This window comes from Aspergillus glaucus (assembly GCF_001890805.1).
Source record: "Aspergillus glaucus CBS 516.65 unplaced genomic scaffold ASPGLscaffold_25, whole genome shotgun sequence".
NCBI lineage: Eukaryota > Fungi > Ascomycota > Eurotiomycetes > Eurotiales > Aspergillaceae > Aspergillus > Aspergillus glaucus.
The window spans coordinates 370,726-398,063 of NW_019170477.1; the positions used below are offsets into that span (position 1 = coordinate 370,726).

Sequence of the window (27,338 nt, forward strand, 5' to 3'; positions counted from 1 at the left end):
ATGCAAGAAAAAAAAAAAAAAAAAACAATATGTTATAGTAATACACCACATAAACCCCTTCCCAAACCAACCCATGACACTAATAAAACGCCTCAATAAGCATATACGGGAAAATAACCACACAAGCCGTCCAAAACACCAGCACGCACTGAATCAGCGCCAGCGGCAACTTCCATAACGGCGCGTCGCGGATAATAAGCCATAACGAGAGAAAGGCCACGGAGAAGAAGTGCCAGAAGAGGACGAGGGGGCGCTGGATGAGACCACCTAGGAGGCCGACAGGACCTTGGACGCGGCCGAGTTGGAAGTAGCTGAAGCAGCCGCGTTGGAGGGCGCGGAGGTTTTCATCTGTTTTATCTTTGTTAATGATGTTCTCGGTATGGATTGGGTTGGGGAGGGGGTACCATTTGCTGCGAAAAGAGAGTAAAGAGCTTGGGCGAGGATATTAATAACGGATGATGCCTGCTTGCGTTGCCAGTGGAAGGTGGACAACTGCTTGAGAACTTTGTTGGTGTCTGATAGACTAGGGACCTTCTCCGGGCTGAGCAGATCGCGAATGAATAGCACATCGTTGAAAGCAACCGTCATTCCACCACCAGTCAAGGGATGACGCATATTCAACGCATCTCCCAGAATCATCAAACCATGCGTCTTGTTCGTCGACGCCGGCAGAAAAGAATTAGGCATCGACCGAAGCGTACCCTGTTCCAGCGCAGCCAGAAACGACGGCCGAATACCCTCCGGTAACGACGGCAGAACAACATTGCGCATATGACTCTTCACACCCCCATTCTTCACCGACGCAGACGGCAAGTTCTCAGGAACATCAATAAGAATCCGCGTCTCCCTCGAGCCAATCTGATAAACCAGGATCGGTGGGTTATCACTAAGCAGCACATGTCCAAAATGCGGCATCGGCAACTTCGCATTAATCAACTCCAGCCCCCAAAACCGCGACTTCACCCGTGGCGTATGCGCGTGGTACTGCTTCCGAAACTTCGACGCATACCCATCCGCGACAACAGTAAGATGCGCGAAGTAGCAATCCTGCGTCTGATCCCTGTTCACACACTCCACACCCAGAACCTGCTTGGTATGCGAGCAAGTAATCAACTCCGTCGCCTTTGTCTCAACAATCGTTACATTCGGACACGTCCTCGCCGCCTCACGCAGTTTCATCACGAACCGGCCATGGTGGAACGAGCGGCCCTCCGGGAGCGGGTCGGTGGGCGATTGTCGGGGATACGGGATGGTCACTGGTTTTCCGAAGTATGTCACGTAGTATCCCTCCACGCGGATCGCATCGATGTCATCGAGACAGTCTCGTAGGCCTAGTTGTTCGAGGGCGTGTACGCCGCCGGGTTGGAGGAGTTCGCCCACGATGCGGTCTGGTTCTTTTAGGGAGGCTTCTAGGAGGAGGACACTGCGTCCTTGGCGGCCTAGAGTTACTGCTAGAGCGCAGCCTAGAATTCCGCCGCCCACAATTAAGACGTCTGCGTCATGGTGAATGACTCTGCGTTGTTCAGCGTGGCTGATGACGGGCTTCGAAGATGTTGCGTGGCCGTTCGAGACCACGGAGGTCATCATGGAGTGCGGAGGATGGACGGTTAACGGTCAACGAAATCGGTGAGTGAATGACGGATACTAGAGCATAATCTCGTGAGAATTGTTTAAAGGAAAGGAATTGAGATGATGGCTTCTGGAGTGTTAGATTAAGGGGGCAATATGGGAACTTTTTTAAAGTGGCGTGACATGTGAAAAGGCGGTCTTGGCATCCAGGAACTGACATTGTATGATCTTCCTTTTTAGATTGGTCACCTGACCTATATAGTACACTAAAAGTACAATTTCATGAATATATACACGTTGTTAATGACATAAATAAAAGATATGACGAGTCGTTCTCCCATTAAAATGCACACATCTTCTGTCCCAGATCACTCGACCCCTTTTCATCACCGCCGGACTTGTCCATGGACAGCAAAACAGACTCCAATTCGTACTTCTCATCCCATCCCTCGAGAACATCATATATCTTCTCCTTTTGATAGAGAGTCGCCTCATCAAGAGGTCGTTCCGGTCTGTTTTGTCTGGGAGTTGGCTCCTCGTGGTTGATCTCAGGTTCCGACTTGTTAGTGTTCTTCTCACTTCTCTGTTCAAGCAGATCGGCAATATGATCCAAATACTCCAACCGCTCAGTGTTCGCTGGCGACGGAGAAGCGCTGAATTCCCGATGCAAAACACCCAGTACCCGACGAACCTCAACTACCAAGTCCCAAGTAACCGGGCCACGCCGCGCAAGAGCACACAGAATACCCCATCGGATACCCGCAAGGCTCCCTAGATCCGCAAAGACACGTACGAACATCTTCATACATACACCGTCAAATTTTGCAAAACCTCGGTACCGTGACATGTAGACGGCTGTGAGGAGATCAAGAGCGATATCTGGCTTTCCCAAAACGATCAGTCGCCGGCTAATGGCTACTGTGATATGGTGCTTCAGATTCATTTTCTTGTTGATCAAACAGAGTTGGTAAAATCGGAAAATTGCCGTCTTCACTTGTTCGCTCTCTGCTGTATCGGGGACCTCCATAATTTGAGTGAAGAACCTCGGGTTGGACCAATCTGGGAGGCCTTGACGTTCAGTATCAATAAAGGCCCGCGAGGCAGTAATGCCATGCTCGAGTAAGGTTGCAATTGCCGCCAATTCCAGGTGAATCTGCTTCATGTGGAATCCCGCTTTTCTGCCAGTGTTGAAGCATTTCAGAGCCTCCGCCATCTTGCCTGCATGCATGAAATGCGACATTTGCTTGTGAAGCCTCTGGTACTGGTCGACAGATCTGGACGACGTAACCTCCTTGAGTGATCGTTCGTACCAAGGCATTGGTTGCTGTGTGAAGGGCAGTTTGTTCACTTCTGGTGACGGGAAGGATCGCTGGTCGTATCCGAGGATTTGTTGTGATGCAGCCGCCTGGCCGTGTCGTATCCGCGCTGCTTGGAGCATCTGCCAGAATCCTACCGGGCTATCCTCAAGCGCCAAGCGTCGAGCCCGTAACGTTTCGAGGAATTCTTCTTCGTTGATCTTGATCTTCCAGGACCGCTCACGCGCCATGTGGATAATTTCGGCTATCATGCCCTTGTCTCCTTTCTCCACGAAAGCTTCTAAAATGTGTTTGTAAAGGACTCGATCCGGCATGATGTCGTATTTGTCGATGCAACGGAAGACATAATCACGGATCTCCTGTCCCGAATGCGAAACCCAGTACTCCAGGAATATGCGGTCGAAAATTCGAACAAAGTCGAATCGTCGTCTGGTTAATTTGAGATCATGCATCTTTTGCAATCCAGATTCAACACCTTCCCAGTCGCACCGCAGAGCCCTCCCGTGCACCAGCAAGCCCATAGTCCGACAATTAAGCGGCAGGTCATAGGTGGTAATCATTTTCTGTACTAAAGCTTCAGCATCACCCAAGCGGCCGAACTCGATATATGCCTTGACCACGGGGTTAAAGAGCTTGTCAGTGGGCGGCTTGTCTAATTTCGGTAAGACAGCCAATAGTTTCATCAGTTGTGTGTTCATGAGCTCAATGCTCCTCGTTTTCTTCCAAAGACCTGTCAGGAATGCACCACACAAGCCGCAGTCACGATCCACATGCAAGTTTCTCATTATGAGCCATTTCGCAGTCGCAAGCCTGTGGGACTCGAGCAAGGACCGGAGGACAATGTCCACCATTTCGGAATTAAGGCGGAACTTAGTCCGGTACCGCGTGAAGAGGGATGCAGTGGATTCAATGGAACCTTTCTTCGCCAGTGCAAATAACAGCTCATTCCACATCCGTGGTGTGACCGAGTTCTGGTCCACCTCTTCCAGCCGCTCAAAGATACTCTTTGCCATAAACACGTTTTCCTGGCTGCAATTGACGTAGAATGCTCGTTTCGCAAGCTCCTTTCTTCCTGTCGATATGCCTTTCAGCGAGGCGGGATGTGCTTCCAGGAATATTTGCGCAGCTTCTATTGGTCGGTCATGATCCAGTAGCATCTGCATTTGTTGGGCGGCAGGTGTTCCCTCCTCAATTAAAGACGTGAGCTCCTTCATGCCTATTCGGTCTGTGTTCGACTTTCCAACAGCACTCCCAAAGCTCTTATTCGAATATTTGAATCGTAATCGCTTCGGGTATTGCCATTGAGCATCCGGTTTATCGGACGGCGTAGTTTCCGGTAACGTATCCTCCTTTTCCAGAGCCTTAAGATCTTCCTCAATAGCGGAGTTGGTCTCCAGGCCATGCGACCCCGCATCAACCTGAAAACCTCTCTGTACATCATGCACTTTCCGATTATCCTCCCTCACCGACTCAGAACCATTAAAATCGCCCGCCTCCGCCGCCTCCATCATTCTTGCCAGTCGTCTCGCCGCGGAAGTCGCATCGTAATTCGGCGCGGAGGTCTGCAACGCCCGCTTATTCTCGACAATTCGTTCTGCAACGCGGACCCTCCGGTGCATATCATATGTAATCGCCGCCACAGTGCAAAAGCTCCCTACCGTCGAGCCTGCGAGTGCTAATCGTCGTAGAAGTCGGAGGGCATTTCGAGACGGAACGGCCGGGGTGCCGGCGGTGCTGCTTGTCGGTTTAGTGACCATGATTTTGGGTGAAAGGGACCTGTGAACCGCGCGGGCAGCGGGCTCATACAGGTCTCAGATATGGTGCATTGGCGAGATTTCAAATTCTCGGGGTTCTGGGAGGGAGTTGGGTCGTGTGGTTGGCCGTGATCGGATCAATGTTGATTTTTTGATGTCGGAAACTTTGCCCGGCGTTGCGGAGTGGGATCTCGCTCGCCGTAAAATCATATGATGGCACTATTCCGCTTTGGGGTTTATGCATATGGTACATGTGCATAAATCTTATGTCGATATCGTTCCATTTAACCACTTCATTGTTCATGACATTCTTGTAGATATCTATATAAAAAAAAAAAAAGTATCGCATTTCTTACCCCAACGGTAAGATACACATAGGTGAGAAATTTAACTGGTCGCTACATGGCCCGCCATGAACTCATTTAGGTGCATTAAGCACGCAGCAGGGCATCGTCCTCCCTTTCCTCTTCTTCATGGATTCCTTCGTCATTGCCACCAGTGGCATCATCATCAATATCAAGATACGCTTTCAATGACATTAGCGAAGTGGTAGAAGAATGGGAGGGGGGTACACATACTGTGTGGTTTGATAAAGAAACTGCAGATCAGTGCAAGACCGAATATACCGGTCAAGCAGACGAACACCGCTTGGGTGAATTTTCCCACCGTCAGACTATATATCAGACTGAATAACGCAGGAGCAGTAACTCGAGAAAGGGCATGCAATAAGCTGATAGCCCCGAGGATCTGCCCTATCTGATCTTTCGGGACATGCTTCGTCAGCGAAGCTTGCATCAAGGGTGACCCCATGCCTCCCAATGCTGTAATGATGCCCGAGAATGTCAACACGGAACCCTGTTTAGATAAAGCATATCCAACATAGCCAATGACATCAAACACGATTGATAGTCGGATGAGGGTGACGTCCAACATGTCAGAGCCCGCAACAGAATGCTCTTCGGTCGAGGGCTTGCGGAAAATCCGTGTGACAAGTGGGAGGATTAGTAAGAGGTTGACCACCCGGACTATGTTGACGATAAAGACAAACATGCTGGACTCGACGTTGCCCCATCCAAACATGTATTCCGCATAGATGATAACCACCTGCGCAGTGCCTAGGGCCACTCCGAACGCCATCGTATCCATGGTGGATAGAAGAACAAGGTTTCTCCGCAAGTCTCGACTTGCGCCTCCGCGGTTGGGAAAGAAGGTACTTGACCGGCCAACGGGTGGCATCAAGATTAAGAGAGGCGCGATAAGAGTTAGTGGATTCCAGCGAGAAAGCCAGTTAGTCTCCTCGTGCATACGCTTCATCCGATGCTTTTCTCGAGCGATATGTTGCTGCTCCTTTGACAGAGACTCGGGAACAATCAACCAGACTATCAGGCAATAGAGTACCTGGAACGCCAATGTGACGGAGAAAATATCGAAAACGCGGCCACCTTGTTTCAAAACCAAAGCTGCCAGAAATGGGCCGGCCGCAACTCCCGTAAACAAAACTCCATGGAAATACCCAAAAGCCACATTGCGCGTCTCTGGACTAGAGCAATCGGAAGCATATGAAGTGACTAGAGCTACGGCCCCAGTGAAAGAGCCGCCCAGCCCGTCGAAGACTGCACCCAGCAAAAGCAGATTTACTGACGCAGTCTCTGGCTTCGCTGCCACAATAACGATGATCAGCTCCGACAGTACAGCACCTAGTGTGCCTAGTGCGATTATTCTAGTCCTGCCGTAGCGGTCTGAGAGCTGACCTAATTTAGGACTAGCCAGAGCCGATAGAATTCCGGCCAACAAGTTCAGATATAGTTGGAATTGCGCCACGAGAGAATGAACCTCTGGAATGCGACACTGTGCGTTATCATCACCCAGCAGCACTGGAAGATATGTAAAGTTTGGATCTTTGGTCGCTTTCTCCGCGAAATAGTCTCTGCAGACCAACGTAAGGATCAAGTTGACTTTCGGCACAACTGTCCCACCAAAACCGATCATATATAGTAGGAGGAATGGTAGTAGCCAGAAGATCTAGTCGAGTATAGGTCAGCTCCGAACACCGATTGAAATGTCAGTCTTACTCACACTGGCACTTCTCCAAGATTTTCTGGGCTCTGTGACGGGCGCATCTGAACTATCATCTGGGAGTCTCGGTTCCCCATAGCTTGGCGTACTACTGCTTCCTTGCAGCAGAGGTGTTTGAGCATCGACTTGCACTTGTACTGGACTCTTCGTGCTAGCCGGTCTGGACCGGGGTTGCGCGTCGACGTCGGTACCCACCGTGAAGGGTGCCTCGCTCTCCATTGTTTTTTATATAACAAACTGAGAAGCTATCAATAAATTAAGCCTGTATTCGGATTCATTGGTGATACCAATTGGGATGCAGACCAGAAAAAAAAAATGGGCGAAGGGTGAAGAGCTGATGGAGCTGAGCTCAAGGTGAATCGGCGATCTCGATCCTCCCGATAAGATAAGATAACGTTGATATGAGCCCAGATTGTTTGCTCTACGCACTCGCTTATTGGGGAATATATACTTGTTTCGGTGTTACAGCCAACAAAGCATATGCAGTAAGTATGGTGCAAAAAAACGTCATCCGAGGGACTCTTCAATGCCATTGTCACGTTTTAAAACCCCGCATCCCGTTGTGATACAAAATGTGGTAATCAATACACCAGAGCACCAGAGATCTATGTACAAGAGTCGACTCCGCTCTGGACTAGCAGCTTGCGGTATTGAAAGTGAAACCAAAGAATGGGGGCTGGAGTCGCACGTCTCCCTGTTGGATCTCGCTAACAGAACAGATTACTAAAATGAATTACACAGGACGACGTTCCTTGTCGACGTGTACGCTGACTTCGGAGAGATTATCCATCTGATCTGAACCGGAATCAAGAATAGGAATGCCATTGGAGAAATGCATTCCATATAAATGATTAAGTAGACTCCTCCAGTTCCAGAAGAGACTTGGCCGCGTCCACAATGGTTTCCTCAAGTTCACGATACTTGAGACCCAACACCCGCTGCGACTTGGATGTGTCGACTGTATGAACATCAGAGGAGACGGCTCCGGTTCCAGGGCGTCTGATAGACACGCGGTCCCGCACCTCTGGCAGGTTCTCCCGTAGAGCATCGACAAATTGCTGATACGTGAAGTTACCTTAGCAGACGAAGATGCGCTCTCTATCGGCCTCAGGAACATCGTAAGCACGGAGATGCGCTTCAGCGACATCGCGAACATCCACAACCGAGAAGAAGTGGTTTTCCGGGGCTGGGTCGCTGGGTTTAACGTCAGGAGACATCAACCGATAGATATCTGCCGAAGAGGAGTTCAAACTGGCCAGACTGGCAGTCACGTTGATGTTGGGACCGTATTTCATTGGAGGCATAATCTTGCAATATCAAAGTGAGGGTTCTTGGTCTTGACGAAGTCTCAAGCAGCACGCTCAGCTACCGTCTTTGCAGTGGCATATACCAACGCCCCAGGGGCATCTTTGGCGGCAACGACCTCGTATGTTGCCGGGTTCCAATCTTCCTCCGAGTATACGTGGCCGGGCCATCTACCTTTGGCGATATCGATCATAGCAACGAAAGATGAGGTGAAGATGATTCGCTTGACTTGAGGGACGTGTTTGGAGACGAAATCGAGGATGTTCAAAGTCCCGTTGACAGCAGGCTTCAGCAGGTCTCGCTTGTTGTCCGTCGAGTTGGTAAGGGGTCGCAGTGTGGGCCACACCGTCAACACCTTTGACTGCAGTATCAAAGGACCGGTCTTTCCCACATACTTGGCAAAGTTCAATTGCAACCAAAAGACCTTCCCTCAGTAGTTGAGACTGATGAAACTGTTCCTCAGATGGAATAGCCCACGCTGAGAAAGGATGCCACCGCATGGGTGACCATGTAGCCGGATGATCCCGTGATAAGTATAAGCTGGTTTTTTAAGACCGACATATTGAGACAGGGTTTAAAAGACAGAGAAGTGTATAAGAAAGAAGTGATAGTTCAGAGTTGATTGCGAGAATCTGAAAGGAAAAAGGGAACGATGTTATACCACATTGATTCTCAGGCCCTCTGTTAACTCCTATTAACTCCGGCATTTCCTCCGTCGAGAACAACATCGCCGGTGGACTTTTCAGTATTAGCACAGCATTGAAGGGATGCGGGAAAAGTTCGGATAATGTGGTGGCAGCTGACAAATTGGGGTTTCATTGATAAGAACCATGGTGCATCATACCAAGCCAAATGCATACAGAGGAAATAGAGGAGTGAAACCAGTAGGAACAAGAGGAACAGACAAAGTGGGAATCGGCCAGTACTTGGTTATTTTGAGTCGGATCTTCAGAGACAGATCAGTGGGGCCTATCTTGTGTCAATCTTGCATTATTCAGCGTTCCGAAAACCCTTCTTTCGCCTTCCGAAGCCACTTATTTCCCGAATACAATCGGATATCGATGCTTGGCACTGACTCATTTAGTCCAGGACATGTCCTGTCTAGTAACGTCTTCTAGAAACGTCCGTTGCGGTTTTAAAGGATGCGGAGACGAATTATTTCTGCAAGAATTGGAGAAAAGTCATGATAGCGTTGATAGGAATGGCATCCCCTCATTGATGACAAAATGTCTTCCCCTCACCCTAATTTCTCAGCCCCAACCCTCGCCGACTGCATGGTATTATCGGTTTTGAGTTGGTCCCGGCATTTTTTCAGTTACTTAAGTGTGTAGCTTTCCTTCTCTTTCTCTTCTCATCAATCGCTTCATTGAATCTGTATTCATCACTCCGTTCCACTATGGCCAGCACTGTCGGACAGGTATGATTCCTTACCCAATACTATCTTTTGTTGATGAGAAACTGATCAGCTGAATGCGCAGTCCATCACTTGCAAGGTAAGACTCGACCTTCAGGAGATGCCGCTGTTCCTCGTCTTACTCGAACCTTCTGCATAGGCTGCTGTCGCATGGGCTGCCGGCGAGCCCCTTTCCGTCGAGGATATTGAAGTTGAACCACCCAAAGCCCACGAAGTCCGTATTCAAATTCATCACACTGGTGTCTGCCACACAGATGCGTACACCCTCTCCGGAAAGGATCCCGAAGGAGCGTTCCCTGTGGTCCTTGGGCACGAAGGTGCCGGTATCGTCGAGTCTGTTGGAGAAGGCGTTACATCCGTGAAGCCCGGTGACTATGTTGTTGCTCTTTAGTGAGTCCCATCCTGGTCCTGTAAGCCTGGATCGAGCGGCTAATTTCTATCAGTACCCCCGAGTGTCGCGAATGTAAATTCTGCATGTCTGGTAAAACGAACCTGTGCGGGAAGATCCGTGCCACCCAGGGTAAGGGTGTCATGCCAGATGGCACATCGCGATTCAGAGCCCGCGGAAAAGAGCTTCTGCATTTCATGGGAACCTCCACATTCTCACAGTATACAGTTGTTGCAGACATTTCTGTTGTGGCTGTGACACCAGAGATTTCCACTGAAAAATCATGCTTGCTTGGCTGTGGTATCACCACTGGCTATGGCGCAGCTGTGGTCACTGCTAATGTAGAAGAGGGTTCCAATGTTGCTGTATTTGGTGCTGGCTGTGTTGGACTCTCTGTTATCCAGGGTGCAGTCAAACATAAAGCAGACAAGATCATTGTGGTGGACGTTGATGACTCCAAGAAGGAGTGGGCACAGAAATTCGGTGCTACTGACTTTGTGAATCCAACCAAGCTGCAGCCAGGCAAGACAATCCAAGAACAGCTGATCGACATGACTGATGGCGGGTGTGACTATACCTTTGACTGCACTGGTAATGTGGGTGTGATGCGGGCTGCGTTGGAGGCGTGCCATAAAGGTTGGGGTCAGAGTATCGTCATTGGCGTAGCAGCTGCTGGCCAGGAAATCTCAACAAGACGTAAGATCCCGTTTCTGCCATCCACCGGTATATATATATATATATACTAACAGAATGATAGCATTCCAACTCGTCACTGGCCGTGTATGGAAAGGCTGTGCTTTCGGCGGCATCAAAGGTCGCTCGCAGCTGCCGGGTCTTGTAGACGACTACCTCGGCGGAAACCTGAAGGTGGATGAGTTCATTACGCACCGCGAGTCGCTGTCCGATATAAACACAGCGTTTGGATTGATGAAAACAGGAACATGCATTCGCTGTGTGGTGGACATGTCGTGAATGGAAACTAGGAATCTTGGATGCGCCACAAAGTAGCAGCTTGGAAAACACACCCGAGATAGACTCGGAGAGCCCTCTTAAATAAAATTCTTGCAACCATCAGGGTCCCTTGATTGTGCTCGGTAGATCAGCGAAGATAATTCAATCTACCTTGCTTGTGCGTAGGAATTTACACCCGAATCGGCTCATTTCCTGGCTCTCCTGCAATCCCCAAGATACGAGGATCATGGCATCGATTACCTCACCGGAAACCGATCCAGCTCTCTGGGCAATGGGTTTAAAGTATGGCATAATGACGGGTGTGGCTTGACTTGGTATTACGGCTTGGTGGATGGGGAGGACCGGCGGCCTGAGAGTGTGCCTCCCATGCTTTGGTTCCTTGTACTTAGACCAGTCACATTCTGGCTGGGTGTATATCGTGCTGTGCGACAAAAAGATTAAGTCAGTTTCTCGGGAAGGCATACGGTATCGAGTCTTTATGCAAACCAGAAGTCCACACCAGACAGCCCAGTTCCATCCTCCAAATACCGGCCAAAAAGAGAGAAAAAGAAAAAGAAAAAAAAAAAATGATAATAATAAGTAAGCGCAAAAAAAAGAACGTCCCCGGGAAGGCTCGAACTTCCAACCTCCTGATAACAGCTCATGAGCATAACAGTCAGACGCGCTAGCCTATTGCGCCACGGAGACAGATTATCTTAGTTTACTCCATCAAGCGTTTGGCATCCAAGCAATAATGGCATCATGCATACACCGTACGATCTTGAAGTACCATAGCACGGTTGGACGCTGGTGTTCGATGGGTCTGCTCCCACTCATATCAATTTATCCAGGTCTTAATTCCGGCGAACGGGCGATTCGGAAAGTATCCAGGAGGGTGCCATCACAGATTGCATTCCGTCGCCTTGATCTTCAATCTGGAAGGAGCTTCCGTATCAATGATCCGTCTCTGGATGTCATATCCGTTGGAACTCGCCAAGGGAATGCATAGCAGCTGTTATCGCAATAACCACGAATCGCGCGGTATGGATAGGTATGCCCGGATTCCGTTAGTCGGGGATCATAAAGCTATGGTAGACATATTGAGCTTTCATTCAAGGTTGCTTGGTCCGACGAGAGTTTCCAGTATGTGACTGTGTCACTAATAGTCACGTCACTACCTGTGTACTACTTCCAGGCTATGCCTCATGGGGGATGGATAAGAGCAAAAATAATAGCGAAGAGAAAGAGAAAATAAAAAGAAAATAAAAAGAAGAGACGTTGGCAGACTGGGTGTTGTATGGAGGGGGAATGAATGAAGGTCAAAAAAAAAAAAAAAAAAAAAAAAAAAAATAGCGTCCCCGGGAAGGCTCGAACTTCCAACCTCCTGATTAACAGTCAGACGCGCTAGCCGATTGCGCCACGGAGACTAACTTGTTGTGGCAGATAATATTTTTGCGCCTATTCAGGCAGACACAGTACAAACCCTGTTAGCTCCGGATCTTCGCTCCAAATCTGGGTTAGTTCCCGGTCGATAAGTCGAAGTCAATCTCGATTTTGTTGAGATCTAGATTTTTTGAGTGAAAGAATTTTCTTCATCGGCTTACAGCTACACGGATCATCGTGAGAGAGTGTCGTAGCAAAGTGTGCCTACGCCTTTGTTGCTGCCTTCCGATGCCACCCTCTCTATGGAGTACAAACGGTTCTCTTGCTGTACATCGCCTATGTGGCTATGAAAAACACCATGACAGACTTCTGACAGTGTCCAGAGACTATCCGGAGGTCTTCAGTCATTCGATGGCACGAATAACGACTGTGTTCTGATTGTTACACTGGCGTCACGGCGTTTACTGGTCAGGCAGAGATGAATGCGCTTCGAAAAGACTGTTACCCAAGCGGTAGGCCGTATCACATCCCCAGATATAGCGGATTTCTCACGATTTCCCTCCAATCGTGCTTGTTCGAAATTCTGTGACAGCCTCTCCAAGAACAGTGGCCTTTCTCGTTGAGGAAAACTTCCGGATTCCCACGTCATACTTCTGTGTCGGACTCATGTAAATTACAGACTCAAGGAAAGTGGTCACATTCCCTAAGTGGGATATACAATTCCGACAAAGAGCACTGAGGACCCGGCGGGGCGGGATTATATATAACCTCCAGCACTGAAATGCCATATCAACGATTGCAGCAGCTCGACCAGTCGACTCTCTCGCACCGACCACCATGACTTCGATTTGAGCATGTTTTTTTTTATAGGGACTCAGAAGCCATATCCAAGCAAATGGTCTAGAGCCGACACATCGACACATAGCCTTCTCTTGCCGGTTTGATCATCTCCGTCATGGCCATGGGATTTATCATGACGCGTGAGAAGCCGCTTGGACGGGAAGCCGGAAGGGGGCTACCCAATGCGTGAAGACAAGTTACCTTATCGCCAACCAGATATGGTTTATGGGTGGCAGCTGGTGTACGGGAAATTGGTCAGGCTTCACCTTGCAACATAGATCGGCCATATGGATCTCTATATTGGGCCCGAGTCTCTTAACAATACGTCTCCGTGGCGCAATCGGCTAGCGCGTCTGACTGTTAATCAGGAGGTTGGAAGTTCGAGCCTTCCCGGGGACGCTATTTTTTTTGCTCTTTTTTATTTTTCTCCAATGTAAAAATTCATTTTAGGCTTAAAGCACCCCGGATAGCACTGCATATGCGCGAATAACCATCTGTCGTCCCCATCCGATTCGCCAATTCAATCGTCAACACCAACAATACTCCGAGGTATACCCGCCGCACCCGCGTTTCACCGTAGCCCACCTGGGCAAGACGACATCATTGGCATCATGGAATCCACAGAAAATACTCAAGGGAGAACGCAGGATTGGATCGCCCCACAATGTTCCAGTCACTTACTCCACGGTAGGGCGAGTCTACTCCGTAGCTTCAGATCATATAAGAAACCTGCCCCTCCATCGACCCCTCCATCCCACTTACCCCGATTTCAAGCTCAATTGACAAAATAATAACACACACCAAACCACCAAAATGGTCTACAACATCGTCGTCCGTACGTCATCCTTCACTCACTATCCGATTCCTTCAAAGCCCTCCGTACTAACCTAAACCAGACATGCGCGCAAAGCCCGACCAGGAATCCATCCAGAAGCTGCACGCCAAACTCCTCGAAGCCTCCGCCGTCTACTCCAAGGACCACGAGACCCTCTCGTGGTTCGTCATGCAGTCCGTCCACGACCCCCAGGACTTCTGCATCGTCGAGCGCTACCTCCACGAGAGCTCGCAGAAGTACCACCTCGAGAACCCCTACTGGAAGACCTTTGACCCCTACGTGATTCCTCTGCTGGAGAAGGAGATGGACTTGCGCCGGTTCGAGGAGCTTGTCTAAATGTCGGAATTTTGTTGTGAGGAATTTGCGTCATGATGTTATAGTTACAGAGCATAGAAATCTTGGGTCGTTGATCGATCGGTAAATTATCCAAACGTCGCTCGCTCTACGTAGTAGTACAACCGTAGATTCGATTAAACATGCTCTTCAAAAACCAAATAAAAAAGAAAAACGACTTAATTGCTGTGCTAAACAAACGACGGGAAAAAAGCAAAAAAATTCGTCCCCGGGAAGGCTCGAACTTCCAACCTCCTGATTAACAGTCAGACGCGCTAGCCGATTGCGCCACGGAGACGTCTTCTTAAATTTTGGCCAACCAAAAGCGATACAATAGGCTTATACAAAATTTTAAACCAAAAACAAAGCTATTGTTCGGAAGGCAACCACGTCCATACAACATCATCGACAAACAAGGAGCCTATGGTTGCATAATGAAATTATCGGAAATAGAACTTCAATCATGGGATGACTGATTCTAAAGCGAGCCAGTGCCCTTCGCTGGCCTACGTAAATTTCTTAAGAGTCGACATGCAAGCTTTACGTTACGGAGATGCAAGAAACGCAACTGAAGCGCATTGAAACACTACTAGAGGATTAACACACAAGATAACGCAATTGTCACCCAAAAGTTGTAAAGATGAAGAACAAAGGAAACGAGAAAGTCGGAATTCTGTATATAGCCGTCAAAAAGCCGACTAAATATACTCAAAATCGGCAACCCGACAAGTCGCCGAACTAACATCGGCCAGAACTGACCGGTATCTTTCTTTGATTAGACTAGATTTGTGGAACATGAATTATCTTCTCATCCAAACACCATGACGACTCGTGTACCAGCTCGATTTCGAGCACGTTCAGTCCGTCCTCGCGCTCTTCCGTTGCGCATTCGACCATTCGCATATTCCTCTCCCAATAGCTTTACTCGAACGCCCCGTTTAACGCACGCACCATTCCAGCTCCAAAACTTCCTAGAATCAGAGATACAACGCGGCCAGCGATTTTTTGGTACCTCAACCCCCCGAAATGCGAATACCAAGATCGTTAATGTCCCTCAAATGGCCGAATCTATATCCGAGGGCGTCCTTGCCTCTTACACCAAGCAAGTGGGCGACTATGTCGAGTTGGATGAAGAACTAGCTTCAATCGAGACAGACAAAATTGATGTCGCCGTGAATGCGCCTGATATTGGAACAGTAACCAAGTTGTTGGTTGGTGGAGGAGATACGGTTACAGTCGGGCAAGCCCTCATCGAGATCGATGTGGATGCGCGCGAGAAACCAGCTTCATCTGTGGCGTATTCAAAACCGCAGGAGGTCCAGTCTCCAGCGGAACAAAAGCAAGAGAAGATAGAAGAGGCATCTGTACCACCGAAACAGCAACAACCAGTGGCTCCAGTAGTGTCTTCGTCATCGTCCCAGGAAGCATCAATGTCTGCATACAGTGGCAGCCGCGCTGAGAAAAAGGTTACCAATAACTAATATTTCCCTGCCCCCCAATCAGTTATGCGATGCTCATTGATCGTTTCTTCGTACCAGGTCAAAATGACACGAATGCGCATGCGCACAGCTGAACGTCTGAAAGAATCGCAAAATACAACCGCATTCCTGACGACCTTCAACGAAGTCAATATGTCTCAGGCTATATCCATGCGGAAACAATACAACGATGAGGTTTTCGACAAGCAAAATGTGAAAGTAGGATTCATGGGTCCGGTGGCTCGCGCCTCTTCTCTGGCTTTAAACCAGATTCCGGCTGTGAACGCTGCAATCGAGAACGACGATACGATAGTATTTCGCGATTATGTCGACCTGAGTGTAGCAGTCGCCACACCTAAGGGCCTTGTGACGCCTGTGCTCCGGAATATCGAAAGTAGGAATCATGTTGGTATTGAACAAGGGATAGCGGAACTGGGAAAGAAGGTACACATATACTCGTGTACTTTCTTTGATGCAGACAATTCAACAACTCATTTCCTTCTCAGGCTATCATTTTAACACTCCTATAACCCTTCTATAGCCATCCTCATGCAACATGGCCCCAATTCGTGCAGCTAAGCCCAACTGCAGTATAAGCTATCTAATCTATCAAGCAAGGAAGTTTGACCTTTTCCTTAGGATAACGGTGGTCTGCCCGTGGGCTGGACCAATAATCCCAGAAAGATGACAGTTAAGACAATGTGGACACACCCATCTGATCCTGGTATATCCACAACAAGGGTGTACAATCTCGAGCAGCCCATGCCTGTAATCTGCACTATAGGGGAATATGGATTTTACATGGTTATTTTTGAATCATATGGCAAGTTCTACCTCTGGGAAGAGTTTAAATTTGATATTGAGCTCATTGAGTATCCTACTATATTTGACATTATACGGGTGATAAAAATGGATGGATTGAAGGGTCATAAGTTTAAGATGCTTGGGCAGCCTTACAGTGATGATGAGGAAATATAAATGAGGGGTTTGCGCTTTATAACTGAAGGTGAAAATGTATTGATGTGTTTGGTTATTCCAATGTACTATCTCCGAAATGTAAGCCCCATGGAGTTCAATTTTTTACGATTGAGTAATAAGATGGTCGATAAAACCTATTCTCGGTACCGTTGGTACTCGTAGTCCATTATGATAAACAACTTACTATCGTGCGCCAAACTTGTCAACCTAATTAGAACTACTTGCATAATCAACAATGTTTCATAGGATATGTGATCTGTACTCCCTATGACATTTGCAAGCTCATTTCCAATTTCCCTCTTTTCAGTTTCTATCTCTTCTTTCAACTTCAATCATTACCCGTTTGATTCTCCTCTCCCCTAAGATGGGTCGACATAATCAAGCTAAGCCCAGAGTAAGTACCTTTATTTATCCAATCCATGGAGCAAAAAGTTCTGATTTTTCTCTTTCCAGGTTGATGTCTTTATGCCCGTGGGCTGGACCGACAACCCCAAAATGCTGGACAGGGAGCGTTATTGGAAGAGGTCGGGCAGTCCTGGTGCAGAAATGGCATGGGAGTACAACCTTTGAAAGCCCTGAGCCCATTCTGTGCACCACAGGGCGGTATGGAGATGTGATGCTCGTGTTTTAATCATGCAGCAAGTTCTATTTATGGGAGGAAATGGAAGATATAGTTTGTCAAATTGGAGATTTTACCCAAGTAGAAGATGTTATTCAGGAAATGAAAAACAAGAAGAATTGGATGAATCTCGACTTGAAGGAATTTGAGGCTCGCGAGGAGATAACTAATTATTAATTAATTGAATGGAGGTGAAGGTGCAAACGTATATGCTCTGAATGTAAGCAGTTTTTCTTCATTTTTCTATGATGAGTATCACAAACACAATGTACATTTAAACCACAATATCCAGCAAAGATTTTTCGGATGTCGAGTGTATGCATCAATAATGGTGAGCGATTTCTGATACCGTTGATACAACATCCATGCTAACCATACAGACCCACAACAACAGTTTCTTCCAAGGCAACATTGCTGAATTTGAGAGGACGGGGGAAAGGGCGCTTATATCCCTGTTATTGATTACACAAGTGAGTCATGATTAGGATAGAGGAACCTACTAAAGTCTCGCATTATTTCTCAGCGCTCACAAGTCTAGTCTGCCTATACTCCGGGACGCCGCATGTATATAATTTGATTGAGATCATCCAAAACAAAAAACCAAACTCAAATAGCAAATACATATGCATCCTTCCTAGATGATAGTACGGAAACCCCTCAACTAATTCATCCTCCAGTATCCTCTTCTCCTATAACCTCCCTCTTGGCAGCCTCTTTCTCAATAGCCTCATCTATTAGATTCACCAATCTAAGCGCATCAAGCCCCTTACCCTTGATCGTCAGAACAATATCGTCCTCTGTTGTAGGATCATCGATACGATATATTTCACCTCTAATCATTTCGATAATGTAGAACTTGCCACCCGACTCAAACAGGCCCAACATATCTCCAGATGGCGGCGCGCTGCAAATGACAGAGCGAACATCCTCGGAATCCCAAAATTCCATAATGCGCTCGATGTCCTGTTCCTCAGGGTCGTCGGTCCAAGGTGAGTTGGTTGACTAATCTCATGAGTACTCATTGATCTTCAACAAATACCACTAGACCATAAAAAGGCGCTGGACGCTAGATCATGATTAATAGGTGTTCTATTTCCTTTAACACACTGTATTTATGATACATACCTTGGTCATTTGATTGGTACCTAGTTTTGCGGCTAGTGTTTTGGCTGTGGCGCTCAAAAATAATAAGAGAGTATTCAGCAGTGAAACTGGTTTTGCTGCCGACTGTACTTTCTTCCCGTTCAATTCAACCTAGATACACGATGACTGATAACTGTCTAGTCCTAGACAGATGTTTAGCTACGGAGTAGTTGACTATTTGCACCGGTTAAATGAGTACCGTGAAAATCGCTTCTTGCATTGCTACCATCTCCTGTGTGTAATCCGTGCTGCATATCGTTTTCAGCAGTAGCAGATGGTGATGATGATGATAATGAGATCCATTCATTCAAAAAATTTTTTTTTTTTTTTTTTTTTTTGACAGTCAAGATGGGCCAAGGATAGAAGATCATATGTATGATATGAAAAATATACAGTTAGAGAAGAGAAACGTGATACGTATATGGATGCCGTTTTCAGACATCATGAACCAGTCACCAGATAACGCCAAACCAACGGTGTATCGGTATATCAAATGCACCAAAACCAAGAGGAAATATTATACCAGAAGAGAAAAGTGCTTACAGAACAAGCGAAGCGCCTTGTTCGCCTGCAAAGAATTTCTTCTGCTCTAAGCATCTCTCGCTGCGGCATCCCTGGCAGCGCAGAGTCATCTGCATTGAGCATGGCTCATCTTTCTGCAGATGGGCTTTCGCAATGTCTGCAAGAGCCTCGATGAAAATCGGGTTATCGTTCATACTCTCGGCCCGCTTGACGCCCGGAAGGTGGCCGGCGTCTTCCATCACCTCGAGATCCAGTTCGTAGAGGGTTTCAATGTGGTCACTGGTGAACGCAATGGGTACGAGAACGATGTCGGTATGCCCACGCTTCACGTATTCCTGGACAGTGTCGCTGGTCTGGGCACCTAGCCAAGCGGAGGGTCCCACCTGGGATTGCCAGCACAGACGGTAGGGGTTGCTGAAGTTCAATCTCTGCATGACCGCATTGACAGTGGCAGCAACTTCCGCCGGGTAAGGATCACCTATAATCTTATTAGCCAGCCGTCCATGCAAATATCATTTGTTTCATTCATACCTCTGTTCACGACGCTCATAGGCAAGCTGTGTGCCGAGAACAATAACACCGCGCTGCTCCTCTTCTCTTCAGGGTATGTCGCGAGTTGAGCCTCAATGTTCTTCGCGAATGCTTCAATCAATCCGGGGTGAGTTGGCCAGCGGTCGATGACACTCCATTGCACCGTGCCAGTAGGGTCCACATCGCCATTTGCACGTTTGCCCTCCAAACGATTCCGCCATTTCCATAAATCATTAAGCGAACTGCCGGTGGTCGAGCAAGAATACTGCGGGTATTGTGTAAAAGCGACTGCACGTCCTCCCCTCCCTCTCCCAAATCCATCGTCAAGCAGCTTGGTGTACATCTCTTCGGTCAAAGGATCGGCATAGCGGAATGCGACGTATGGCTTGTGCGGGGCGGATTCGGGGTTAATCTTGTCTAGAATCTTGCACATCTCTGTGCATTGATATTCAGACCACTTCCGGATCGGCGATCCACCTCCGATTTCTGCATATTGTTTCTGGATCTTCGGCGTTCTTCTCTTCGAGATAAGCGGTCCGAGATATGGTTGGAGTCGTCCGAGAGGAATTAAATCACCGTCGGCCTTTGTGTGAGAGACTGAAGTCAGCCATAATGTCCGAGTATAGCTTCCCCGCACGAAAACATACAAATAACCTGCTCAAGAAGGATTCCACTTCATCTGTTGTTGATGGCCCTCCCATGTTCATAAAAACCATGGCAGTAGGTCCTTTTGACGATGTCCCATCCTGTGTCACTGGAGGAACAGCGGTTGCCAAACCTGCTCGTTGGCTTAGAAAGTTCCTAGTAACTGAGCGTGACCCCGAAAGAGCACTATTTAGTGCCCGGGGAGGAGGGCGGAAAGCCATAGTCGAGTCGGTTTATGCCACCTAGCCTTTTCGAAGTTGAACCAATTCCAGCGAAACAAGGTACCGGTAGTGATTGACAAGAAAGAGACCAAACCGGCTTAAAACCAATGAATTCAGTGGCAAGAAGATCAATAATAGCTTATGGTATGGCACCGCCGGAAAGCTGAAGATGAAGTCCAGAACGGGTTGATGACGGAGCAGCGCCATCAACCAATCAGAGTCAAGTAACGGTAATCAGGTCTTGGCGTGGTCACATGATGCTCGTGTCTCTTCCGCGTCGGTCATCGCGTGTCCCGTGACGAAATAGGCAGCAGAGCCCCATGGCGTTTATATACCGGCTGTTTATCCCCATGTCAACCACCACCATCCGTCTCTGTGACCACTGTATAGTAGCGCAACATGGCTGACGATAACCGCGACGAAGGGATTTATGTGGAGGAGGAGGAAGAAGAGGAGATTGATGAGTCGGTTAGCAATACGTCATTCCCAGCAAAGCAGTACTAGCTTGGTTGGGGTTGAATGCTGATAGTCTGCACTAGGCGTACAAGTCCGTGAAAGATGCCGTTCTGTTTGCAATCGAAGTCAGCGACTCTATGCTTGCGCCCCGCGCCTCTTCAGACCCCAAGCAGCCCACCGAGGAATCACCTACGACCGCAGCCCTGAAATGCGCGTACCACTTGATGCAGCAGCGCATTATCTCCAACCCGCATGATATGATAGGAGTCTTGCTATACGGGACAAAGGCATCTAAGTTCTATGACGAGGATGAGAATAGCCGGGGAGGTCTCTCATACCCACACTGCTACCTCTTCACGGATCTAGACGTTCCATCAGCGCGGGAAGTCAAGGATCTGCGAGCACTGGCTGAGGGCGAAGACGAGGCTAGAGATATACTTGCGCCATCGACGGAGCAAGTCTCTATGGCCAACGTATTGTTCTGTGCAAACCAGATATTCACCTCCAAGGCTCCTAACTTCCTATCTAGACGGTTGTTCATAGTGACGGACAATGACAACCCCCATAGCGACAGCAAGTCTCTGCGGTCTGCTGCGACGGTCCGTGCAAAGGACTTATACGACCTCGGGGTTACTATCGAACTCTTTCCGATTTCTCCTTCGGAGCAAGAGTTCGACAGTTCCAAATTCTATGACGTAAGAGTGCCTGATTGCCTGTGATAATATTGTGCTCACCCGCCCCAGGATATCATCTACAAGGCTTCTCCTACGGACCCAGAAGCTCCTGCTTACCTTAAACCCGACACGAAAACCGAAACGGCAGGGGCAGATGGGATCACGCTCCTCAACTCTCTTCTGTCGAGTATCAACTCTAGATCAGTTCCTCGCCGTGCAGCGTTCTCTAATATCCCCTTCGAAATTGGACCTGGCTTTAAAATATCCGTGAACGGCTATTTGCTCTTCAAACGCCAAGAACCGCACAGAAGCTGCTATGTCTGGCTTGGGGGCGAAGAGCCTCAGATTGCCCAGGGAACCTCGACTCGAATTGCAGATGATACCGCACGCACGGTCGAGAAGCAAGAGATCCGCAAGGCATACAAATTCGGAGGCGAACAAGTCACATTCACACCTGAAGAGCAGTTGACACTGCGGAACTTTGGTGACCCAGTCATCCGTATCATCGGCTTCAAATCTCTTTCAGCGCTGCCATTCTGGGCCAACGTGAAGCACCCGACATTCATCTACCCGTCGGAAGAAGACTTTGTAGGCTCGACACGAGTCTTCTCTGCTTTGCACCAGAAGCTTTTCCGGGATAAGAAGGTTGCGCTAGTCTGGTTCATTCCTCGAAAGAACGCAGCGCCCGTTCTTGGTGCGATGATGGCTGGTGAGGAAAAGCTAGACGAGACCGACGTGCAGAAATTCCCGCCGGGAATGTGGATTATCCCTATTCCTTACGCAGATGACGTTAGACAGAACCCAGAGACGGCCATGCAGGTGGCGCCAGTGTCGCTGATTGACAAGATGCGTGTGGTCATCCAGCAGCTGCAGCTCCCGAAGGCAGTCTACGAGCCACTCAAATATCCCAATCCATGTGAGTATACAATGCGCCATAGCCTCTCATGTAATGTGGCAACATACTGACTTAGACCAGCTCTCCAATGGCACTATCGTATCTTGCAAGCACTTGCTCTGGACGAAGACCTCCCTGAAAAGCCCGAGGACAAAACGAAACCGAAAGCCAAACAAATAGACAAGGTAAGCTGTGACCTCTAGACGTTTTGCGGATATCATACCCGAATCATTGGACTAACACTATCTCCCCCAGCGCGCTGGCGAATATATTGAAGCATGGGAGAACGAATACGCAGAACTAGCCGCTGCTTTTCCCGCCAAAACAACACTTGTGAAGCGAGGCGCAAAGGGGGCAGAAGATGGCCACGCGACGAAGAAAGCGAAAGTAGACGCTGGACCCAAGGGCTCTGAGGATGAGGTCCGGAAGCACTATGAGAAGGGAACCATAGCCAAGGTACGCTTCCCTTTCTGCATAGCTCTTTTGGGTTTTGTTACTAACGCGCTGTTGGTGTAGCTCACCCTGCCAATCCTGAAGGAATTCCTCACCAACCATGGTCGCTCTACTGCGGGGAAGAAGGTGGATCTCGTTGACCGAGTCGAAGAATACTTCGAGAAGAAGGCGTAATGGCTGTAATTTGGCTTTGCTATAATGAGCAATGTATTTTCAGGATTTTATCGTGACGAGTAATGACATTGATTAAGGCAAGAAGACGCAACCTCCATGCAATTGCCATCTATTAGGGATCATGAGCAACAGCCTCAATATCCACACGCATATCATCTTCACCCAAACGCGACACCCCAACAACAGTCTAAAGAGACTCATGATTAGGCATATACCTCTTGAAATTCCGAACCATAGCTTCCAACACCTCATCGTTCAACGGAACATGGTAAGAGTGAATACGAAACACCTGTTCCCACAAAAGATTCATGCTTAACAATCAATGTATATTGAACATCGAGACTATATAGTTAAAAGAGCGGAATCAATTAACTTTTGATTTTCAATTATCTAGGGTGTTTAATCCACCCATAATTCCTCATCATGGCTCAAACCAAAGTACTATTCACCGGAGCCACCGGCTACATGTATGCCACCCATCCAAATCGAACACAGAACCATATTAATGCAAAAACCAGCGGAGGCTCGGTCCTCACAGCTCTCACAACCTCCCAAAATCCAGCCATTAAGAACGGCACCAAGGTCACCGCTCTGATCCGCAAACAAGAGCAAGCGCAGGTCCTTGACAGGGCGGGTATCAATGCTCTGCTATTCAACGGTTTGGACGATGTTGCGCAAATGGAGCGCTTGGCGAGGGATCATGGTGTAAGAAAGGACTTTCAGCGCTGGGTGTGGCTAGCAGCTGATGCTACGGGGCAGTGGTGATTCATACCGCGTCGACTCTGCATACGGAGACAATTGAAGCGATGATTGCGGGCTTGGGTGCTAGGAAGAAAGATACCGGAAGAGAAATCTTCTTCATCCATGTACGTGTGCCTACGATCAGGAAACAGACAAACATACTCTAATTTATGCAGACCGCAGGAACAGGCAGCATAGCCGACCGCCCCATCACACTCTTACATCTCAGAAGCAGACCACATCCTCTCTGACAAAACCGACAACATCTACAGCTACTTCAAAACCCGCCAGTCAACCGAAAACCTCCCCGTCCGCCGCAGCGACGTCGCCGTCATCGAAAAAAGCCTTACCCTAAACGTCCCCACATACATCCTCATGAGGAGGTGGGGTCTATTTCGTTGGAGGATGCGGCTGGGAAGTGGTTGGGTGGGAATACGGTGTTTACGGAGACTGTGTTTGCTTCGAAGTGAGTGTTTTTCTTTCCATTGCTTGCCAGCAGGACGGAGCTCGTTTCCTAACGGATTGTTTTGCTATACAGCGCGAGGGCCAGGTCTGATCTAGCGTGGGAGCTGGGCTGAAAGCCTGAGTTCGATGAAACCCATCTCCAGTTTGCCATTGAAGCGGATATGAAAGTTATCCTGGGACTCACCAAGATATGATGCGAGGTTGCATCTCTGGGACAGTATGAAAGGGATCGAGCGATGGAACAATGGCGTTTGACAGTTGTCCTCATGTGGCATAGCAAAATTCTTATTCGCATAATATGTATATGGCTATATCCGAAACTGCTCTCACGAAGACCGCAAGGTCTGAGAAGACCAGAGAGAGCGTAAAATGTACAAAGGTGCAGTGGCGGGTATCTGGTGTATGTATAACACGAAAGAGATAGAAACGCCTATCCAATATAATATTCCAATGAATGAACAAATGACGAGCAAAAAGAGATGACCGGCCGTGACGGTATGATACGGCATGCTGGAGCGCGGGCCTAAAGGGGTGAAGCCAAGTCTAACATTGTCCGTAGACTTGGCAGTAGCAGAGTTCCTGGTCGGGGCAACTGAAAATTGTTAGAACTGGCTGTCGTAAAATGCGAGGAATAACTTACTAGACCGATTCCATGCCAAAAATAACATGCCACAAAAACTCCATAACACGTCCACTAACAGCATCAGACTTATCCGTATCGATAACCCACTGCCGGATCTTAATATAATCCTCCTTCGGACGCTTGTGCACCTGATCTCTCGACACAGCGAACTGCGCGCAACAAGCAGTACCGACCAACTGCGGCATCAGCATGTACTTCTGATCTTGGTCAAATCGCAAATCAGTAGCGATGTTGGCCGACTCGCTGGCGTTCAGCGGCGGCGTGCTTGTTCCCGCGAAGAGTTCCGTCCACACTTCTTCCGTGATGTGCTTGTTGTGGCGATGGTTTTCCTTACAACCCGGGTTCCAATTGCAGCGGAGGTTGACGTAGCCGTTTTGTTGGACGAAGGGGGTTTGGAGGGCCCGCATGGCGGCGGCGTTGTCGTGCAGTGGCGCATCCACGTGCCATGCCATTAGGAATCCGGAGCGATGGGAATGGAGAAAGGCGATGGTCGAGGGAAGTTTGTCGTAGTGGTCGATCACGTAGGTTAGGTAGGCCATGGACTCGTGGCCCTTGTTCACGGGTGTTGTGAGTATTCCTTCATCGGCGGAGATTGTGTTTGAGGGGTTCACGATGTAAATCGCACGTTGCCAGCTATTTTCCCGCGAGGAGTTGCGTTAGAAGTCATTCTTAGTGAGTCAGAACCGATGGAACCTACTCCGGCAATTCTTCCTCCACCCAGTTTGTCTGTTCCTCTTCCAACTTGGCCATGACAATCACCTTATCTCCTGGTGTTGTCTGCGCAGCCACATCCTTGTAGCTGGGTTGGTTGTATTTCCACCAATCGACCACATAATCGCCAGCGTGGTACTGGTTATACAAATCCTGGAGATGGCGCTCGAGGAGGTACAGCGGGACGAAGATAACTAGTAAACCGCAGCATAGAAATCGAAGTCCGCATCGCATGATGCAACGGGTCCGGAGGTAAGGACCAGAAGTGTTTTCGGACGTCGCAGAATCAAGACAGTCTGCGAGCGCAGTGGTACATGTACCGGGGCGGATATCAGGATAGTGATGAATTCATGCGAGAAAAGAAAGAAAACGGAGGTTGTAAAGGTGGAAATCACGGAGAACCATAGAGCGTGGAGGCGAGGGGTGAGAGGGAAGGTGAGGAGAGCGGAACGGCCAAGGAGTGACGGGACGGGAGGCAATTAAGAAAGCGGAACAGCCATTGAAAAGCGTCAACGGTGGGTAAGTGAGAATAAGGAACGAGGATTGGCACTAATTGCGCGTTGGTGAGGCTTAATTAGAGTTAGTTTAAACACTGAGGCGGAAAAGGAGAACCCACAAATCATACTGCCCGAGTCTCCGCCGCCAGCCACGCGTTGATGGCTTAACGGAAGTTTATTAAAGGCCCGCCGCAGCTTTAACCAGCTTTAACCGGCTTTAGGGGAGGCTTTAACTGGGGCATTGGGGCTTCCCCAGAAACGGACACTGTCAGACATCATTCTGTCAGGGATCGTTGCTGATCCTGTCGATATCGTGGTGATGCATTGTTTGCAATTCCAAAGGAAGCAACCAACAGCGATCTCCTGCATCGTACCCCTGGTATTCCTGCATTATTTCTGGAATATCCTGAGATTGTTGTCCGATGCTGACGGCATCGTGGATAAACAGTATTTGATGGAATGACTGGTGTATAGATTTAGAGTAAAGATGAAAGCGAAACAAAGTTTTTGATTTAGGAAGCAAGCGATTGATATATATATATATATATATATATATATATAAAATCTGCAAACGGCTGCATAGTTTCACCGTGTACGACAACCAGTGTCTAAATGCTACTTTGTATACAAGGACGACTAATCAGGTGGCTCCGTGGACACTACTCAATATCCAGTGAATATCATCAAACTACCTTGAGTTTTGAGAATTTTGTCTCTTTTTTTCCCTTTCCAACTTCTCATCTCTGATATGACCAAAGTTCTCTGCAATGACTTGGTACTCTTGCATCAAGCTAGTTCAACAGCTATTGTCTCATCAAGCTATGTTTAGAGAACATCGTAAATCCTCTGCAGAAGCGAGGCGATAGTTGACAAGGAGCCAATCATAATCCTAGACCACCATCTCTCCAGATTGTAATCCGATCATTGAAAAAAGCATCAAAAGAAATCCGCGAATATCATCCGCCAAGTGAGAAAATATTTCTGATATGATTATTATTTAATCAAGTTTATTGTCCATACCGAGCCCTAGAGCTATGACAGACCATTATCCGTGGACTTGAGGCCGTTAGCTATTCTACAGTCTCTTATCCCTATAAGTTCCTGGGGCACTAGCCCCCTTCCATACTCTTTCTGATCCTTTTCCTCGCCCCAGACCGCCTGTTTGCGCAGGGCTTTCGAGCACAGTGCTCTCCTTGTGTTTCGTGCGGAATGGGTGCGGCCTAGGCTGACTCCAGCTTAGGCTACCCTTCCTGCTATCCTTCTCCTGTTCGAATTGCCTCCTCCAATGCTTCCAATCCCCATTCATCGTCCCTTTGGGCCCTTTCTGC

At 48.3% G+C, this 27,338-nt stretch overlaps 13 protein-coding genes and 4 non-coding genes across 17 annotated transcripts; 7 read left to right on the forward strand and 10 right to left on the reverse strand.

Moving 5' to 3' along the window:
* Positions 1–7: 7 nt before the first annotated feature.
* On the reverse strand, positions 8–1,707 carry erg1 (squalene monooxygenase erg1). Its single transcript, XM_022547622.1, has 2 exons — positions 405–1,707; positions 8–348 (listed from the first exon to the last, which is right to left on the reverse strand). Exons 1-2 carry the CDS (start codon positions 1,585–1,587, stop codon positions 80–82), a joined length of 1,452 nt encoding a protein of 483 aa, XP_022396972.1. The 5' UTR covers positions 1,588–1,707; the 3' UTR covers positions 8–79.
* Positions 1,708–1,770: 63 nt separating this feature from the next.
* ASPGLDRAFT_51867 (pentatricopeptide repeat protein) lies at positions 1,771–4,778 on the reverse strand. The gene has a single exon (XM_022547623.1). The coding sequence runs from the start codon at positions 4,640–4,642 to the stop codon at positions 1,910–1,912; it is 2,733 nt and encodes a 910-aa protein (XP_022396973.1). The 5' UTR covers positions 4,643–4,778; the 3' UTR covers positions 1,771–1,909.
* A 138-nt stretch (positions 4,779–4,916) lies between these two features.
* Positions 4,917–7,018, reverse strand: ASPGLDRAFT_157726 (putative tetracycline-efflux transporter). Its single transcript, XM_022542398.1, has 3 exons — positions 6,716–7,018; positions 5,218–6,661; positions 4,917–5,165 (listed from the first exon to the last, which is right to left on the reverse strand). Exons 1-3 carry the CDS (start codon positions 6,932–6,934, stop codon positions 5,071–5,073), a joined length of 1,758 nt encoding a protein of 585 aa, XP_022396974.1. The 5' UTR covers positions 6,935–7,018; the 3' UTR covers positions 4,917–5,070.
* A 405-nt stretch (positions 7,019–7,423) lies between these two features.
* Positions 7,424–8,899, reverse strand: ASPGLDRAFT_77179 (uncharacterized protein). The gene is made up of 5 exons (XM_022549881.1): positions 8,865–8,899; positions 8,498–8,758; positions 8,085–8,375; positions 7,831–8,022; positions 7,424–7,773 (listed from the first exon to the last, which is right to left on the reverse strand). The coding sequence occupies exons 2-5, from the start codon at positions 8,579–8,581 to the stop codon at positions 7,567–7,569; spliced, it is 774 nt and encodes a 257-aa protein (XP_022396975.1). The 5' UTR covers positions 8,582–8,758; positions 8,865–8,899; the 3' UTR covers positions 7,424–7,566.
* Positions 8,900–9,416: 517 nt separating this feature from the next.
* On the forward strand, positions 9,417–10,794 carry ASPGLDRAFT_69631 (S-(hydroxymethyl)glutathione dehydrogenase/class III alcohol dehydrogenase; the record flags this gene model as incomplete). Its single annotated transcript, XM_022549391.1, has 5 exons — positions 9,417–9,437; positions 9,499–9,513; positions 9,574–9,824; positions 9,878–10,518; positions 10,580–10,794. The coding sequence occupies 5 exons, from the start codon at positions 9,417–9,419 to the stop codon at positions 10,792–10,794; spliced, it is 1,143 nt and encodes a 380-aa protein (XP_022396976.1).
* Positions 10,795–11,189: 395 nt separating this feature from the next.
* On the forward strand, positions 11,190–12,081 carry ASPGLDRAFT_51876 (uncharacterized protein). Its single transcript, XM_022547624.1, has one exon. It carries the CDS (start codon positions 11,528–11,530, stop codon positions 11,780–11,782), a length of 255 nt encoding a protein of 84 aa, XP_022396977.1. The 5' UTR covers positions 11,190–11,527; the 3' UTR covers positions 11,783–12,081.
* Positions 11,393–11,481, reverse strand: ASPGLDRAFT_t156. Its single transcript has one exon. It is a non-coding gene; the product is annotated as a tRNA-Asn (tRNA).
* Positions 12,082–12,126: 45 nt separating the features above from the next.
* Positions 12,127–12,200, reverse strand: ASPGLDRAFT_t155. The gene has a single exon. It is a non-coding gene; the product is annotated as a tRNA-Asn (tRNA).
* Positions 12,201–13,321: 1,121 nt separating this feature from the next.
* Positions 13,322–13,395, forward strand: ASPGLDRAFT_t153. The gene has a single exon. It is a non-coding gene; the product is annotated as a tRNA-Asn (tRNA).
* A 440-nt stretch (positions 13,396–13,835) lies between these two features.
* On the forward strand, positions 13,836–14,273 carry ASPGLDRAFT_892334 (putative quinol monooxygenase). The gene has a single exon (XM_022550463.1). The coding sequence runs from the start codon at positions 13,895–13,897 to the stop codon at positions 14,165–14,167; it is 273 nt and encodes a 90-aa protein (XP_022396978.1). The 5' UTR covers positions 13,836–13,894; the 3' UTR covers positions 14,168–14,273.
* Positions 14,274–14,388: 115 nt separating this feature from the next.
* On the reverse strand, positions 14,389–14,462 carry ASPGLDRAFT_t154. Its single transcript has one exon. It is a non-coding gene; the product is annotated as a tRNA-Asn (tRNA).
* A 523-nt stretch (positions 14,463–14,985) lies between these two features.
* On the forward strand, positions 14,986–16,190 carry ASPGLDRAFT_179590 (uncharacterized protein; the record flags this gene model as incomplete). Its single annotated transcript, XM_022542947.1, has 2 exons — positions 14,986–15,630; positions 15,703–16,190. The coding sequence occupies 2 exons, from the start codon at positions 14,986–14,988 to the stop codon at positions 16,159–16,161; spliced, it is 1,104 nt and encodes a 367-aa protein (XP_022396979.1). The 3' UTR covers positions 16,162–16,190.
* Positions 16,191–17,905: 1,715 nt separating this feature from the next.
* ASPGLDRAFT_39278 (uncharacterized protein) lies at positions 17,906–18,373 on the reverse strand (the record flags this gene model as incomplete). The annotated part of the gene is made up of 2 exons (XM_022545053.1): positions 17,906–18,241; positions 18,365–18,373. The coding sequence occupies 2 exons, from the start codon at positions 18,371–18,373 to the stop codon at positions 17,906–17,908; spliced, it is 345 nt and encodes a 114-aa protein (XP_022396980.1).
* Positions 18,374–18,921: 548 nt separating this feature from the next.
* ASPGLDRAFT_135088 (ferrochelatase HEM15) lies at positions 18,922–20,301 on the reverse strand (the record flags this gene model as incomplete). The annotated part of the gene is made up of 3 exons (XM_022541344.1): positions 18,922–19,382; positions 19,436–20,018; positions 20,083–20,301. 3 exons carry the CDS (start codon positions 20,299–20,301, stop codon positions 18,922–18,924), a joined length of 1,263 nt encoding a protein of 420 aa, XP_022396981.1.
* A 315-nt stretch (positions 20,302–20,616) lies between these two features.
* Positions 20,617–23,048, forward strand: akuA (putative DSB repair complex subunit Ku70). Its single transcript, XM_022542948.1, has 6 exons — positions 20,617–20,769; positions 20,841–21,452; positions 21,501–22,347; positions 22,408–22,511; positions 22,582–22,782; positions 22,843–23,048. The coding sequence occupies exons 1-6, from the start codon at positions 20,701–20,703 to the stop codon at positions 22,951–22,953; spliced, it is 1,944 nt and encodes a 647-aa protein (XP_022396982.1). The 5' UTR covers positions 20,617–20,700; the 3' UTR covers positions 22,954–23,048.
* A 328-nt stretch (positions 23,049–23,376) lies between these two features.
* On the forward strand, positions 23,377–24,164 carry ASPGLDRAFT_39281 (uncharacterized protein; the record flags this gene model as incomplete). Its single annotated transcript, XM_022545054.1, has 4 exons — positions 23,377–23,420; positions 23,472–23,656; positions 23,713–23,819; positions 23,967–24,164. 4 exons carry the CDS (start codon positions 23,377–23,379, stop codon positions 24,162–24,164), a joined length of 534 nt encoding a protein of 177 aa, XP_022396983.1.
* A 538-nt stretch (positions 24,165–24,702) lies between these two features.
* ASPGLDRAFT_135301 (DUF3431 domain-containing protein) lies at positions 24,703–25,747 on the reverse strand (the record flags this gene model as incomplete). Its single annotated transcript, XM_022541367.1, has 3 exons — positions 24,703–24,751; positions 24,800–25,435; positions 25,500–25,747. The coding sequence occupies 3 exons, from the start codon at positions 25,745–25,747 to the stop codon at positions 24,703–24,705; spliced, it is 933 nt and encodes a 310-aa protein (XP_022396984.1).
* Between the last annotated feature and the right edge of the window lie 1,591 nt (positions 25,748–27,338).

What these genes read in the sequence shown, in the direction of transcription:
- erg1 (XM_022547622.1), bottom strand. Translation starts at nt 1,587, where the DNA reads ATGATGACCTCCGTGGTCTCGAACGGCCACGCAACATCTTCGAAGCCC. An exon ending in CTCTCTTTTCGCAGCAAATG is followed by an intron (nt 349 to 404) that starts GTACCCCCTCCC and finishes AAGATAAAACAG; the next exon opens with ATGAAAACCTCCGCGCCCTC.
- ASPGLDRAFT_51867 (XM_022547623.1), bottom strand. Translation starts at nt 4,642, where the DNA reads ATGGTCACTAAACCGACAAGCAGCACCGCCGGCACCCCGGCCGTTCCG.
- ASPGLDRAFT_157726 (XM_022542398.1), bottom strand. Translation starts at nt 6,934, where the DNA reads ATGGAGAGCGAGGCACCCTTCACGGTGGGTACCGACGTCGACGCGCAA. An exon ending in AATCTTGGAGAAGTGCCAGT is followed by an intron (nt 6,662 to 6,715) that starts GTGAGTAAGACT and finishes ATACTCGACTAG; the next exon opens with ATCTTCTGGCTACTACCATT. An exon ending in TTTCTTTATCAAACCACACA is followed by an intron (nt 5,166 to 5,217) that starts GTATGTGTACCC and finishes TGTCATTGAAAG; the next exon opens with CGTATCTTGATATTGATGAT.
- ASPGLDRAFT_77179 (XM_022549881.1), bottom strand. Translation starts at nt 8,581, where the DNA reads ATGTCGGTCTTAAAAAACCAGCTTATACTTATCACGGGATCATCCGGC. An exon ending in CGGTGGCATCCTTTCTCAGC is followed by an intron (nt 8,376 to 8,497) that starts GTGGGCTATTCC and finishes CTGCAGTCAAAG; the next exon opens with GTGTTGACGGTGTGGCCCAC. An exon ending in TATATGCCACTGCAAAGACG is followed by an intron (nt 8,023 to 8,084) that starts GTAGCTGAGCGT and finishes TGATATTGCAAG; the next exon opens with ATTATGCCTCCAATGAAATA.
- ASPGLDRAFT_51876 (XM_022547624.1), top strand. Translation starts at nt 11,528, where the DNA reads ATGGCATCATGCATACACCGTACGATCTTGAAGTACCATAGCACGGTT.
- ASPGLDRAFT_892334 (XM_022550463.1), top strand. Translation starts at nt 13,895, where the DNA reads ATGCGCGCAAAGCCCGACCAGGAATCCATCCAGAAGCTGCACGCCAAA.
- akuA (XM_022542948.1), top strand. Translation starts at nt 20,701, where the DNA reads ATGGCTGACGATAACCGCGACGAAGGGATTTATGTGGAGGAGGAGGAA. An exon ending in ACAGTTCCAAATTCTATGAC is followed by an intron (nt 21,453 to 21,500) that starts GTAAGAGTGCCT and finishes CACCCGCCCCAG; the next exon opens with GATATCATCTACAAGGCTTC. An exon ending in AAGCCAAACAAATAGACAAG is followed by an intron (nt 22,512 to 22,581) that starts GTAAGCTGTGAC and finishes TATCTCCCCCAG; the next exon opens with CGCGCTGGCGAATATATTGA.